The sequence below is a fragment of the Terrapene carolina genome, unplaced genomic scaffold (genome assembly GCF_002925995.2).
Source record: "Terrapene carolina triunguis isolate 2854851 unplaced genomic scaffold, T_m_triunguis-2.0 Scaffold51127, whole genome shotgun sequence".
Taxonomy (NCBI): Eukaryota; Metazoa; Chordata; order Testudines; family Emydidae; genus Terrapene; species Terrapene triunguis.
Genome location: NW_020715478.1, coordinates 29,500 through 45,338, shown reverse-complemented (window position 1 = coordinate 45,338; position 15,839 = coordinate 29,500). Strand labels below are relative to the sequence as shown.

At 51.7% G+C, this 15,839-nt stretch overlaps 2 protein-coding genes across 2 annotated transcripts in view; both read right to left on the bottom strand.

Moving 5' to 3' along the window:
• Positions 1-8,442, bottom strand: part of LOC112120054 (protein PRRC2A-like) — a 13,908-nt gene extending 5,466 nt beyond the window's left edge. The window contains exons 1-2 of the mRNA XM_024218967.3: positions 8,262-8,442; positions 148-320 (exon numbers count right to left, since the gene is read on the bottom strand). Coding sequence (XP_024074735.1) covers positions 148-259 — 112 coding nt within the window. The 5' untranslated portion in view covers positions 260-320; positions 8,262-8,442. The remainder of the gene's footprint in view (positions 1-147; positions 321-8,261) is intronic.
• Positions 8,443-13,847: 5,405 nt separating this feature from the next.
• Positions 13,848-15,220, bottom strand: LOC113405822 (allograft inflammatory factor 1-like; the record flags this gene model as incomplete). Its single annotated transcript, XM_026647079.2, has 4 exons — positions 13,848-14,076; positions 14,411-14,573; positions 14,898-14,939; positions 15,154-15,220. Coding segments are annotated over 4 exons (360 nt in total), but the record flags the coding sequence as incomplete, so codon positions are not given.
• Positions 15,221-15,839: the final 619 nt, after the last annotated feature.

Genomic DNA, 15,839 nt, shown 5'->3' with positions numbered 1-15,839 from the left:
CTCCCTGCAGCACAGCGCCCCCTACGGCCCCCTGCACCCGCCTCCCTGCAGCACAGCGCCCCCTACGGCCCCCTGCACCCGCCTCCCTGCAGCACAGCGCCCCCTACGGCCCCCTCCCTGCAGCACAGCGCCCCTTCGTGCCTGTACCTGTGGGTTTCTGAATCTCTAAGGACTTTCCCTTGTACGTATCAAACAGGTTGAGCGACGAATACTTTTTTCCATCCTTCCCCTTTGCTGTTTGCCCCAAACGATCTGACATCGCGCTGGAAGGTCATTGAGTACGTTGGTTCCTCCTGGCGCCTCGCGAAACGTGCCTCTGTCTGCAGGGAGGACAGTGGTGAGAACCCAGGTGTCCTGGCTCCCAGCCCCACCCCCTCTAACCCCACCCCCCAGCTAGAGCCCGGGACAGGACCTGGGAATCCTGCCATTTTTCTGCCCTTCCGAGTTTCCTTGTCACCTTTACAAATTTGCCTTTCCGCTGAAAGTGGGTGTTTCAAGGGGAATTGGTTTAAAGCTCTGTGTTTATGTTAGGTCCCACACAAACCACCTCACCCACTTCCTACGAGAGACCATTTTAAAAAAAGAAAACGACAGAGACAGCATCAGACAAAGTGACCCCTGGTTTTTTATGAGAGTGGTTGAGTCCCGTATGGTTTTTATTTTAAGTCCAGGAACATGAGGGTTTGTTATAACAATAGATCAGCCAATCCAGCATCCCTGGGAAAGGTTTTGCTGCAATTTTGCTTTGGATTTCAAACTTTCCCCTTGCAACATAAACAACAACAGGGGGGTGAAGGAGATCTGGCTCTGAATGCAGTCCATACTTCCTCAAGGCCACACAACAGGGAACCAGGAATGAGGGGGTATTTCTGTAGTTCCAAACAAACAAGGGAAGATGAAACTGACGGGGCCACTTGCGTAATGTGGCCCTGAGGCAGTTGGTGTTTTCCTTCCGGGTCAGACCCGGGGCAGGGAAGGGAAGCGTTTCTAACCCCTGGGGTTAGTTTCACTCCATCCTCAGTGCCTGCACCTGCCCCTTTAAGGGCACGTCCTTGACTCACCCTCTGAGCCTGAGCTCAGCACAGCTGAGACGCCTGGGATCGCAGGGTCTCCCTGACAGCTGGGGTCCAGCTCAACGCTGGGGTCGCATGAGGACATGGGATGGGGCTGTCTTGGATTTCAGGAGGGGCAGCTCACCCCAAGTGCCTGGCGATGGGGAAATCCAGCCTAAAGCTGCCTGGAGTCAGCCATATGAAATCTCAGCCCCCCAGCTCTAACCCACCAGCCTCCATTCCCCTCCCAGAGCTGGGGAGAGAACCTTCTGCTCTAACCCACCAGCCCCCACTCCCCTCCCAGAGCCAGGGACAGAACCCAGGAGTCCTGGCCCCCAGCCCCCCCCCCCAACCCCCACTCCCCTTCCAGAGCCGGGGAGAGAACCCAGGAGTCCTGGCTCCCAGCCCCCCTGCTCTAACCCACCAGCCCCCATTCCCCTCCCAGAGCTGGGGAGAGAACCCAGGAGTCCTGGCTCCCAGCCCCCCTGCTATAAAGCAGGACCGGTGTCTCGCCAAGGGATCTGCAGCACTTTCCAACCGAAAGCTAAATCTGTGCGCTCGCTCTCTGAAATCACCGCGCCCGATTTCCCCATACTTCCTGGCTGAGCCAACACCCCGAGCCCGGAGTCGGAAGACACAGCTGGGCAGAGAGGCTGCAGCTGGGAGGAATTCTCCAGAGCCCAGCCAGGCTGCAAGCGCTCCCTTGGGAGGGCCTGGGAAAGGGGGGAATAAAACTGGCCGCTTTTAGCAGCCATGAGGGGGAAAGGGAGGGGTGGTGGGAAAAGAACCAGGGATGTCTCTCCCCTCCACCCCCAGCACAGACCAATTTAGGGGGAGGTTTGGGGAGGACAGAATCCATGGCGCAGAGAGATGGGATTTGGAAATCACAGGCCATGGGGCGGCTACTGTCAGGGAAAGAATAACGGAACAGCCAACAGAATTACACACCCTGTCGTTTGGGATTTCCAGCCTGCCAGGGGAACAGGTGAGATTCCCTCGCCTGGGTGACACAGGAAAACTCAGAGCAGATGATCTAATGGTCCCTGAAAACCCATGACTCCACTGCCCCAAACTGACAGGTGATAATGTTACAGCCACACCCCAAGGAGGTCCTCCTGATATTGATGGCTGGGCTTATTTTCACAGATTAAGGCCAGAAAGGATAACTCTCAGCCTGGGGCTACGTCTTCACTTCCCGCCTGAATCGGCGGGTAGAAATTGATCTCTTGGGGATCGAATTATTGCGTCTCGTTGGGACGCGACAATCGATCCCCGAATCGACGCTCTTACTCCACCAGCACAGGTAGGAGTAAGCGCCGTCGACAGGGGAGCCGCGGAGGTCGATTTGCCGCTGTCCTCACAGCGGGGTAAATCGGCTCGGATATGTCGAATTCAGCTACGCTATTCGCGTAACTGAATTTGCGTATCTTACATCGACTCCCCCCCCCCCCCCCGTAGTGAAGACGTAGTCTCAGTCTGACTCCCTGTACAACAGGCCACTGCTCTGCCCTGAATTAATTCCTGGCTGGATTTTCAGAAGGTGGGGAAGGAAGCAGAAGGACAGGAACCTGTGACAGAGAAAATAAAAGCAGAAACACAATCCACCCCGAGAACAACCCCTAAAATAGCCTAAGAATAAAGGGGGGGGGGAGGAATCAATCCTTACAAAGAACAATTATCCAATCTGGACGGAGTAAGTAACAAATAATATCGCTAGCAAAAAACCATCCTGCTAATGGAGAGGTGTAGCCAAAGCATCCAGAATTATCGCTAACAAAACTACTATTAACAAAGGAAGGGCACAAACAAATCCACATGAAATCTAGGCAATCCTCTTACAATCTACCCAGAATAATCAACCGCTGTTAAACGAGGAGGGATGGAAGGAATCAAGAAAAAACGACTGGTCAAGAACAGGAGGGGGAAAAAAAGCCAGACTCTTAATAAATACAAAGATTGTAAATAACCCACGCAGCGCAAAGACACCAGTACGAGCCTCTGTGTTCCTAATGGCTCCCAATATTAATTCATTTCTCCGGTGGGTTATGTACGCTGCTCTGTAGTCGTAAAGACCATCCTGCATTTTCTTTCCAGAAAGGCAGCCGTGTGGCCTAGCAGATTAACGCGCTGGACAGGGACTCAGGACACCTGCCTTGAACTAGCTCCGTCCTGGCCTCTTGGGTGACCTTAGGGGAAGTCACTTCCCCGTGACTCAGTTTCCCCATCTGTAAACTCAGGAGAAGGACACTAACCCTTCTTAGTAAAGCACTTTGAGAGCTAGCCATGGAAAGTGCTAGGTAAAAGCTAAGGGTCATTATCGCGGGGTGGGGCCCAAATCTTAACAGCAGCTTTTTTTGTCTCAAGAGCAGTACACCTCTACCCCGATATAACGCGACCCGATATAACACGAATTTGGATATAATGCGATAAAGCAGTGCTCCGGGGGGGCAGGGCTGCACACTCCGGCAGATCAAAGCAAGTTTGATATAATGCGGTTTCACCTATAATGCGGTAAGATTTTTTTGCTCCCAAGGACAGAGATATATGGGGGTAGAGGTGTACCTGTATTTGCAAACACTTTAATTCTTATTGTGTATGTGGATTGTTCACACCTCTCTATTTGTTAGCAAGACATCCAGAGCCACAAAGATTGTTAAGATTTAAAGGGGAAACAATCCAGTCATGGCGTAAACACTTAACGAAAACACTTAACAATACTATGCATGCCTCTTATCGGCTGGCAGTACCTTGTGTTAACAATGTCACACCAAATATGGCTAAGAAATACAAGATATTGTTAAGAAATATGGCTAAGAAAGAAAGAGAATACAGGATATTCTTAGGAACAAAGGTTAAAATGCACCCAGAATAAATATCCTGTTAAATATTGTTAAACAGAACGTTAGCAATATACACACACAATATACATGGTTAACAAACAAACAGGGGATACAACTACCACAGAACGACAGAAACGTAGGCCTGGAAGAGAGAATCTAGCCCATCCAGGCAGGATTAAGTGTACCTGGTACGTAACACCACAGTGAAATACAAATATTGTTAGATAAACAGGACAATCACATCATAAAGTGAGGAGTAAACAAGACAAATATTAATAACTGGTCCAATTCACAGCTGTGTCCACTAGATCCCAAAAAATACAAAACATTAACATGATTTATATATAATTAAAGCGTGAATGATACAGCGTGGGATTAACACGTATTGTGTGAATGCCCATCTTTGAAATCCTGTGTTAAGATTGTAACGCCATGACAATTATCTCCCACAAATGGCTGCAAGTTACTTAGAGATCAAGGGGCAAAACACCTTTTTTTTGGGGGGGGGGGGGGGGGGGGAGAACCTTTATTTTACAGATACTTGATTGGCAGATGGAAGGAAGGTGTCGGAGAAGGAAGCAGAGAGGTTGGGTTTCTTTAAGCACCAATCCCGCTACATCTGAAGTATCCGGGAACAGGGCAGCATCCACTGGAACTCGCTGGGAAAGTGACAACTGATACTGTGTTTTAATCTTGTTTTGGGACCAGGCAAACCCTCGCTATTCAGGTGTCCGGTTCTTTGCACAAATGTTGATCATTCAAATGACGGATTTTCTTTTTAAAGGGCCCATTCCAGTCACACGTAACATCGGCTGCCCCTCGAACAGTGTATGGAGCTTTAGAATAAGTGTAATTTGGGGGCCTCTCTAAGAGAGATGATGCGTGCTAATAGTCGTGGATTATTTATCTAGTAATTAAAGGGAAGGTTTAACGATCTCTCCTGGCCTTACTTACAGGTAAATCAGAATTCTTCCTCCGGTCTCTTTGCAGCGATGGTATACATTTAGTTCCCTACCACGAAACGTAGAAATTTGGCTACATTACGGATGCTCCATCATGAGCACTGCAGGGAGACGAAAATAAAGATTCCCCTAGGAATAATTTTCCCGTCACCCCCACAAAAAGGGGATCCATTCACAACTCAGCAAAACGTCCTGGTGTCGTCGGGTAACAATTAGTGTACAGAGAGCCGGTTATTCTGAATATCACTGCAGATGGAATTAATAAACCATTCGGATCTGGCATTCATCAGCATAACCAGGGTGGTCCCTGATGTCAATACACAAATACAGCTCTAGCGGGGGGTTAGTTCATTATAATGTCTGTTCATTTCGAATGGTTTATTAATTTAGCATTGTCTTTGGTAGAGCGCCACCGGCATACTCCTGGGGAGGCCTCTTAAAACCTTGACGATGATTGAATTCATGAATGTTTTTGCATCATAAATTCCAGGGGGGTAAGAGACCCCCAGCCTTAATTGGAGAGTCGCCATGATACACAGATACGGACTGTTCAATTCATCGTTAGATGTCAGACACCTCACCGATGTCGACATTGCCTGGACCATGCAAATCAGAAGACCCCACCCATCATTTCAGCTGCTTCCTTTCCCCCCATTCCTAATTTTCTTCTAACCCTAAGCATGCTGCCAAATTAACCGTGATTCTTCGGTGCTGCCCCAGCCCTCCAGAGTGTCACGAGAAAGACAACACAAAATATGGTGACGACTGTGCACACCCACATTTTAACGAAAATAAAATAGCGAGGGATACCAACCCCACCTTCCCCCCTTCGCTCCCCCATCTTTTAAACGCCCACATAATGGTCAGGGATTTCAGTTCACTCTGTATTATTAGTCCTACAGTACACACAGCACGGTATGCATTCTTTATTATATTCTCTCCTTTTTATTTAAATTACCAACTCCACAGCCCCAAAATGTACTGGCTTTCTAACGCTAAATGGCTATTTATTAATAATTCACACAGATCTCTCTTATTTTACTTCTTTCCTAGTTTAAAATAAAAAAATCAAGACCGAATCCCCTCCACGCCCCAAATTTCACTTTCAACATAATTTTAAAAAAATAAATCAGATAATGACTGAATATAAATAATGTAGCTGCTGAAGCCTGAGTTGGCATTATAAAGGGGTGGGGTAGTATTTCGATTCCACCTCGTATATACCTCCCCAAATTCAATGATATTAGCCCTAAACGTTCTTTATGAGAAAAGGATAATTACGGGGTAAGAAAGAGAAGTAAAATAAGAATCCAGCCCCCAAAACCAACACAAACCCGCTGATTCCCACCCTAATCACAGACTAATAGTGAATCTGTGATTGCTGCATTCAACTGGTAGGTGTAGGGCGGTGCTGAAATATAGGGTAGAGTTCAAATTGACCACCCCAAAACGGCAGCACCCCCCCTCCCCAAATGAACATCCATGTGGATTTTTATTTTTTTTTGGTTATTGGGGCTTATTTCTGGGGGGGGTGATACCCAGACCTTCCTTCATCCCGTCACCACACCCCAAATGTGAATCACCCCAATATCATTTTAAAGGAGGGACTGACGGGTTTGTAGGGGTAAAGCTACACACCACCACCAAAATACACCCCCAAATCTCCACACCACCATGATTATCATTTAAATTGCCAATGGTTTATTTTTTTAGGGTGGTATCAAACTACTGGCTAATTCACACCCTATTCTACTATGAGCACCCCATATTTTCTCCTTCCATTGCAATGGAATATTTTTAGGGTGGGGAAAATTAGGAAAAGCTCCCCCCTGCTTCATAATCACCTTCCCCTACCCAGATTTCAGCAATACCCCGATTTCCAGCAGCCTGAAAATGTGGGACTGGATTCCCCCCCACCCCCAGTAATTTAAAAATACGAGGGCACTGCCAAGAAAGGAGGGGGTTCATTTAGATCCACCCCCCTGTTGTGTCCTAAACCAACACCCCAGAATGAGGAAAGTTGTCTATTACCCCAAAATTGGGGTTTAGTTGTATTTTTTTTTTTTTTTACAGCGGTTTAAGATTTTTCTCAGGTGTCGTTGAAAGGAAAAGGAGGTTTCCACGAGATCAACAGGCATGCACCCCAAATTTCAGTACCATCTCACTAGCGTAGATGGGGTTTTTCAGATGAATTCAGGGTGCCACTTTAAATAACAGGAGGGAAAGAGAGAAATTAAATGGCACCCCTGATCTGCCACCAGCATGCACCCCACATTTCAATGACAGACCATTATTTCCATGAGAATTTTTGTCTTACCCCCCGCAAAAGTGGGCTGGGTTTTTGGCAGTGACTTAAATACTTTAGGGTGCTATAGAAAGAATGAAAAGGGATTTAATTAGCCCTGATTGACTCCCCCCAAATCTCAACAATACCCCAATACATGAAACAATGCCACCCCAGAAATACAGATGAGGTTTTTACAGTGGCTTTGATTTTTTCCCCCAAAGCAGCGGGTTCACTAAGACGCAGCCCTGCTCTGGCATCAACGTGCACCCCAAAATTCACAGTCACCCCAATAGTAGCATCAAAAGCCCCCCCAAAATGAGCGCTGAGGTGTTCCGTGGGGTTGATTTTTTTTTTTTTTTTAGGGAAACAGAGAAAGAACAATGAGATTCACCCCTTGCCCAGGCATCCCCACGGACCCCAGATTTCTGTGGTACCCCAAGACCGCTCCTACAAATGTGCCGGGACCCCACAAAGAGCGGGCAGGATTTTTGCAGTGGGTTGAATCGTGGGGGTAAAATTGACAGCCATGGGGGAGAAGGGGGTGACAGCAGCCTTCACCCCGTCTCTCCCCACCTGCCCAGCCCCCCCTGATACCCTCACCCCAAAACCCCATTAACCCCCCATTCCCCTTTAAACTTGTGGGGTAGCTTCAGTGGCTTTGAAATTCTGGGGCCAAAAGGGGGGTGCAAGGGGATCCAGGCCCCCCACTGCATACACCCCATGGTGACCCCTCATGGAGCCCACACCCCAGGGGGGACACGTTTTGGGGAATTGTGGGGGCACTACTCCCCCCTCAACAGTCACTTGAACCCTCCTCTCTGAGGCTCTGTATTGGGGTGGGTTAGTGACCCCAGACGCCCCCCCATGGGGCAAATGGCCCCTGGAGGTGGTAGTGGAAGCGATTTGGGAGGGGATGGGGGGGTCCAGGGGGGAAGATGGGGGCCCCCGAGGGGCGGATGGATGTGGATGAAGATGGGGGGGGAGGGAGAAGGAGAGGGCTGGAAACAAGATGGCGGAGGCCTGAACGTTCTACCGGCTCGAGCCGAGCCGTCTCCCCCCCCGCCCCCTTTCTAGGGGCTGAGAGCCGAGCCCAGTGGGTCGGAACCGGGTCGATACCCACCTCTTCGGATCGGGCTCGGTCCGCTCTATCCGGATACGGGCTTCCCGAGAGCGGATGGGGGCGTCAGGCGGAGGATGGATGCGGATTACGGCGGGTCCCCCCCCCCCCTTTTTTTTTTTTTTTTTCCAGGGCCCGATGTGGGAGCCTCGGCGTCTCGGCACCGACTAAACGGCCATCCGGGTCCCAGGCCCCGGCGGCGCAGGAGAGGCCACGCCCCCACGCTGCGTAAGGGCGGGGCTAGGGTCTGGGAGGGGGCGGAGAAAGGTCAATAGGAAGGGGGCGGGGCTTCCCAGGGCCACAGCATTGGCACGGGGCTGAAAAATTTGCCTAATTTATGCAGAAGCGGTGGGGATTCTTGCAGGATGGAATAGTGGCCTTTAGGGGGTTGTTTGTGATTTGCATAATTTATGCAAAAGGGCGGAGCTTTTGGATTGCGGCTGACGTTTCGGACGCTTTCTCTTTTGAATAATTTATGCAAAAGAGGAGAGGTTTGTGGTCCAGCAGAAGTCTTGTGAGTTTGTCTCTCATTTGCATAATGTCTGCGAAGGGAAGGAGGTTCCTGGTATCAAATTAAGCTCTTTTATATTTGCATAATTTATGCACTAGGAGAGTGGCTATTGATAAAATAAAACGAGGTGTGCTTAAGGGCTTCTGTTCATTTGCATAACTTTTACAAGGCAGCCTAGGCTAGTGGTGTAATTATAATTAACCAGGGTTATTTAGTGGTTATGTTCATGTACCTAACGTGCAACCCACCCACACTAAAACTGGATTATTTGGAGGGTCTGTTCATTTGCATAAACAGAGATGTAATGAACTAGGGGCATAGGGAGCGCTTTGCTCATTAGCATAATGTATGCAAAATATAAGAGGCTTCTGGGCTAATACCTGGAGATCCTTCTAATTTGCATAAATCCTGGATTGTGATGTAATGCCATTGAGGTAATTTAATGTCCTCATCTGCATAAGGGGCGTGGCTTCTGGCATAATAAAATCAGTTGATTTGAACAATTTATTGGAAAGGAGGCGGGGACCAGCTGGAATGCAGTGTGCGTGTGGGAGGGCCTGTAATTAACATGGGTTTTGAAAAATCAAAGGGCGCCATTAACAGTTTTTTCTATCTGCATAATTTATGTAACAATGGGGGTGGTGTCCTAAGGCAAATTATGTAAATAAGAGAATATTTGCTTGCATAATTTATGCAAATATGCACCTTTCGGAGAGGGGCAGTATCATTTGCATAATTTATTCCCAAGAGGAGGGTCTCCTGGAAAAGGAGGAGGTTTATTAGGGCATACTCCATTGAACGGGGTGGGGGGTGGAGAATCCAGGGAGGGGAAGGCTGAGGGGGGGTTTATGTATTGTAGACTAATCCTGACCAGGCCATAGACACCTGCCCTGCCATCATGAAATGTCCCACTGGGAGATCCCCCCGCACCCACATAGTACAATGGGATATTCCAACCCCCCCTCCAATAATGATAAAGGACTATTTCACCATGACACTCCCCTTCGTTATTATAATGTGATGTTCCAATCCCACCTGCTATAATGGACCATTCCACCTGGAGAGGCACCTCCCCATTACAGTGAGAAGTTCCAACCACATTTACTTACAAATATAATGGACCATTCCACTGGGAGACTCCCCCTTCATATAATCATGGGATGTTTCAAGTCCACCTGCTATAATAGACAGTTCCTCGCAGTGGCACCCTCCCGGGATTGCTGTAATGGGCCATTCCACCATTCCGCCTCCCCATTAAATGGACTGTGCCACTCTCCCTCATCTGGGTCATGCCATCAGGAACTAGCCCACCTCCCCGGAGATAATAGGCCCTTCCACAAGGAGACACCCCTCTACCCTCCAAAATGGAATGTTCCACCTATAATGGGCCATTCTAACACCCCCATCCCCGCTATAATGGAACATTCCAATGCCCCCTATAATTCACGACACCCCCATCCTATCATGGAATGTTCTATACCCCGTTATCATTGAGAATTGGAGCGTGGACGTGACCCTGGAATGGTCGAGTTGGTGATTCGTAGGCGGGAGAACAGCACAATACAGACCATGGGTTTCAAGGCGGCAGGCGTTAGCAAACTCAGGGAGTTGGCAGGTCAGATCCCACGGGAAGCAAAGGGACATTACTGAGGGCACAAGAGCAAACTACCCCACCGCGTAGGAAAGACGGAAGGATGGCAAGAGACCAGCCTGGCGTAACCAGGAGATCTTCAATGATCTAAAACTCAAAAAAGAGTCCTTCAGAAAGTGCAAAATAGGGCAAATTACAAAGGAGGAATATAAACAAATAACACAAGTATGTAGGGACAAAATTAGAAAGGCCAAGGCACAAAAGGAGATCAAACTAGCTAGGGACATGAAGGGTAACAAGAAAACATTCCACAAATACATTAGAAGCCAGAGGAAGACCAAGGACAAGGTAGGCCCGTTACTCAGTGAGGGGGGAAAGACAATAACAGAAAATGTGGAAATGGCAGAGGTGCTTATGTCTTCTTTGTTTCGGTTTTCACCAAGAAGGCTGGTGATGATTGGACGTCTAACATAGTGAATGCCAGTGAAAATGAGGTAGGATCAGAGGCTAAAATAGGGAAAGAACAAGTCAAAAATTACTTAGACAAGTTAGATGTCTTCAGCTCACCAGGGCCTGATGAAATGCATCCTAGAATACTCAAGGAGTGACTGAGGAAATATCGGAGCCATTAGCGATTATCTTTGAAAAGTCCTGGAAGGTGGGAGAGATTCCAGAAGACTGGAAAAGGGCACATCTAGTACCCAGCTATAAAAAGGGAAATAAAGACAAACCGGGGAATTACAGACCAGTCAGCTTAACTTCTATACCTGGAAAGATAATGAAGCAAATAATTAAGCAATCAATTTGCATACATCTAGAAGATAATGAGGTGATAAGTAACGGTCAGCGTGGGTTTGTCAAGAACAAAGTGTGTCAGACCAGCCTGAAAGCTTTGTGTGACAGGGTCACAAGCCTCGTGCGTAGGGGGAAGCGGGAGACGTGGTATATCTGGACTTTAGTGAGGCTTTTGATACTGTCTCGAGTGACCTTCTTCTAAACAAACTAGGGAAATACAACATCGATGGAGCTATTATAAGGTGGGTTTGGAACTGGTTGGAAAACCGTTCCCAGAGAGTAGTTCTCAGTGGGTCACAGTGACGCTGGAAGGACATAACGAGTGGGGTCCCGCAGGGATCAGTTCTGGGTCTGGTTCTGTTCAATATCTTCATCAATGATTTAGATAATGGCAGAGAGAGTCCACTGATAAAGTGTGTGGACGATACCGAGCTGGGAGGGGTTGTGAGTGCTTTGGAGGATAGGATTAAAATTCAAAATGATCAGGACAAAACTGGAGAAATGGTCTGAAATAAATAGGATGAAATTCAATAAGAACAAATGGGCAATAGCTGCCTAGAAAGGAGTACTGTGGAAAGAGATCTGGGGTCAGAGTGGACCAAGAGCTAAATATGAGTCAACAGTGTAACACTGTTGTAAAAAAAGCGAACATCATTCTGGGCTGTATTAGCAGGAGTGTTGTAAGCAAGACACGAGAAGTCATTCTCCCGCTCTACTCCACACTGATTAGGCCTCAACTGGAGTGTTGTGTCCAGTTCTGGGTGCCACGTTTCAAGAAAGATGTGGACAAATTGGAGAAAGTCCAGGGAAGAGCAACAAAAATGATGAAAGCTCTAGAAAACATAAGCTGTGAGGGAAGATTGAAAGAACTGGGTTTGTTTAGTCTGGAGAAGAGAAGACTGAGAGGGGACATGAGAACAGTTTTCAAGTACATAAAAGGTTGTTACAAGGAGAAGGGAGGTAAATTGTTCTCATTAACCTCTGAGGACAGGACAAGAAGCAATGGGCTTAAATTGCAGCAAGGGCGGGTTAGGTTGGACATTAGGAAAAACTTCCTAACTGTCAGGGTGGTTAAGCACTGGAATAAATTGCCTAGGGAGGTTGTGGAATCTCCGTCATTGGGGATTTTTAAGAGCAGGTTGGACAAACACCTGTCAGGGATGGTCTAGATCGGGGTGGGCAAACTTTTTGGCCCAAGGGCCACATCTGGGTGGGGAAATCGTATGCAGGGCCATGAATGTAGGGCAGGGGGTTGGGGTGTGGGTGGGGTGCAGGAGGGGGCTCAGGGCAGGGGAGCGGGGTGCAGGAGGGCCTGCGGCAGGGGGTTTGGTGCAGGAGGGGTTCGGGGTGCAGGCTCCGGCCCGGCACTGCTTACCTGGAGCGGCTCCGGGGTGGCAGGGCGTGCAGGGGGGCTAAGGTAGGCTCCCAGCCTGCCCTGGCCCTGTGCTGCTCCCGGAGGTGGCCAGCATGTCCAGCAGTGGCCCCTGGGGGTGGGGTGAGGCCCTCGCCTGCGGGTACCACCCCCGAAGCTCCCATTGGCCGCAGGTCCCCATTCTCGGCCAATGGGAGCTGCAGGGGCGGTGCCTGCAGGCGAGGGCGGCGCACCGAGCCCTCTGTCCCCTCCCCCCAGGGCCGCAGGGATGTGGTGCCGGTTCGCCCTCCCCTGGTCTAGATAATACTGAGTCCTGCCCTGAGTGCAGGGGACCGGACCAGACACCTCTCGAGGGCCCTTCCCATTCTATGTTGCTATAATGGACCTTTCCATCAGGAGATACCTCCCACCCTTCTATAATGGTACATTCCATCCCAACCCACCGCCCCCCCCCGGCTATAATGGGCCATTCCACTGGAAGGCACCCCCACTTCCCCTCTATAATGGGACATTCCCACCTCCGCTGCTAATGGATCATTCCACCCGGGCGGAAAAGCCCAACTCACCCACTTCCTCGCCAATCAGAGACTTCTATCCCCATTGCACCTGCCTGGAGGCTCCTGATTGGCTGGGGATGACATCATGCTCCCCCCATGATCAGTGACCCCCCCCATAGAAACCACCAGGCAACAGCAGGGTCATTAAGAGGCCTTTATTGACAGTGCCGCACGTATGGGTCACCCCCTGTGACCCCCGACCTTTCACCCCTCACACCGACCCCATGAGTGCCAAGGGGCTCTCGACCTTTAACCTCCCCCGCCTTGGCTGGCCCAGAAACCTTTGTGGGGTTGGCGTGAGTCTGGCATGGGGGGAGGGGCAATCCCAAAATCCTTTGCAGGCTTAGCATATGTCATGTGGGGGGGGGGGTCCTGTGTGTGACAAGGTCTATCAATCCCAGAATCCTTTGCAGGGTTGGCGGGAGTCATAGGGGAGGTGTGATAAGGTCTGACAATCCCAGAATCCTTTGCAGGGTTGGCGGGAGTTAGGAGCTAGGGCCAAAGAGGGCGCGGGGGGGGGGGGAAGAGGTCACGATCCTCAGCCCAGGGGACATGTCGAGGTGAACTGAGGGGGGGCTCAGCTCTGGCCCCCAGGGCCCCCCTGCAAAACCAGCCTCCCCCAGGACCTGCCCCCCAGGCTCCCCCGATGTGCTGCCCCCTAGTGGGTCTGGCAAAACTGCACCCCCCAGCCATCCCAACCCTGCCCCCCCAGCCTGCAGGCTGCCTCCCAGCCCCCCCAACCCTGCCACCCCAGCCTGGGTGCTGCCCCCCTGCCCCCCCACGGACGTTGTTAGTGGCTTGGTTTCCAGCAGCGACATGAACCAGGGGAACCCCAGAGCAGGGATGCAGAAGCTCCCTGCCCGGGGCCCCCAACAGCTCCCCGGAGGGGGGGCGCCGGGGTCAGCTAGGGGAGGTCAGTGATGGCCCTTTTGGCTGGGGGGCCGGCTGGCTTCTCCTCCTTCTCCTTGGCTTTGTCTTCATACATCAGGATCCTGCGGGGGGGACGGAGACGGGGTGAACGACAGGGGGACCCAGGGGCTGCGGGTCGGGAGTGAGGGGCGCCGGCCGGGCTGGGGAGGCAGGGGGGACGGGGGCTGCGGGTCGGGAGTGAGGGGCATCGGCCGGGCGGGGGATACAGGGGGGACGGGGGCTGCAGGTCGGGAGTGAGGGGCGCCGGCCGGGCTGCGGGGACAGGGGGGACGGGGGCTGCGGGTCGGGAGTGAGGGGCGCCGGCTGGGCGGGGGTCCCGGGGCTGCGGGTCGGGAGTGAGGGGTGCCGGCTGGGCGGGGATCCCGGGGCTGCGGGTCGGGAGTGAGGGGTGCTCACAGTTTGAAGATGGCCGAGCGCTTGCCCAGCATCATGCGGACGAAGTCCCGGTAGCTGATGGTCTCGCCCTGGCCGCCCGTCACCTCCGTGATCATTTTCTTCAGCTCCAGGTGGGTCTTGGCCGCCCCCAGCTTCTCCAGCATCCGCTTCAGAGCCATGATGTCTGGGGGGGAGCAGAGATCAGGGGGCCAGCGGGGACACGCCCACGCTCGCACACACACGCTCGCACACGCACACAGTAGCGCACACACACACAGTCGCACACACACCCATGCTTGCACGCACACACACACTCGCACACGCTCCCACACGTTCGCACAAACACGCTCGCACACACACGTCCGCACGTGCTCACGCTCGCACACGCTCACACACACATGCTTGCACACACATGCTCGTACACACACACGGTTGCACACGCTCGCACACACACAAACATGCTCACACACGCACATTCACACACACACGCTCGCACACGGGAACTCACCGATGTCCCCCTCCCCGTTGAGGTCGAACTCCATGTATTTCTCTGCAGGAGGGACGGACGGACAAGAGGATTAGACAGAGGCACTCGGGGCCCCCGCTCCCCCCACACTCTCAGGGGCGTTGCCCCATCACCAGCCCCCTGGCACCTGCTGCCCCCCACCCCCAGGGGGCCTGGGACCCCTGGTCTCCCCCTCAGCCCTCAGGCGACTTGGCCCCACCCCAAATGAGCCCCCGTCCGCCCCTCGGGCGTCACTCACTCTTGAAGGCCTCCAGCTTCTCCGGCAGGTCTTCGTCTGTGCTGTATTTGGGGTCATCCAGGAATTCCTGGGGTCAGAGAGACGGGGCTGGGTTGGGGGCGGAGCTGGGTAGGAAGAGGGGACCGTGTTGGGGGCAGAGAGCGGGGGCTCGGTTGGGGGCGGAGCTTGGGGGGCAGCCCCATGGTGGTGGGCAGTGGCGTGGGGGGGTCAGAGGACCTCAGTGGGTGATATCAGTGCCGTGCTCATGACATCACCATTATCTGCGGGTGACCTCACAACCCTGACATCACAGCAGTCTGAGTATGACATAACAGGAATCCGTGTGTGACATCAGAGCCTGCTGACATCACCCCGGCTTATGACATCACACCCCTGTCACCTCGTAATGACTGGCACGTGAGGTCACAAGAATCCCGGGTGGGTGACCTCACAGCCGTATGACATCACAGCCCCCTGTGTATGACATCACAGGGTGCCGAGCGTGACATCATCACGCACCGGGGTGATGCTGCCTGGCTCAGGACATGACATCACATGTCGCAGTGACATCACAGCCTGCGGTGAGTGACACCGGAGCCTCGTAACATCCCCCCCCCCCGACATCACGAGCTGGCTGTGACACCATGTGACGAACTGGGTCTGTTCTTACTGTGGTCTGTGAATGCTGACAGGGGAGTGTGGCTGGG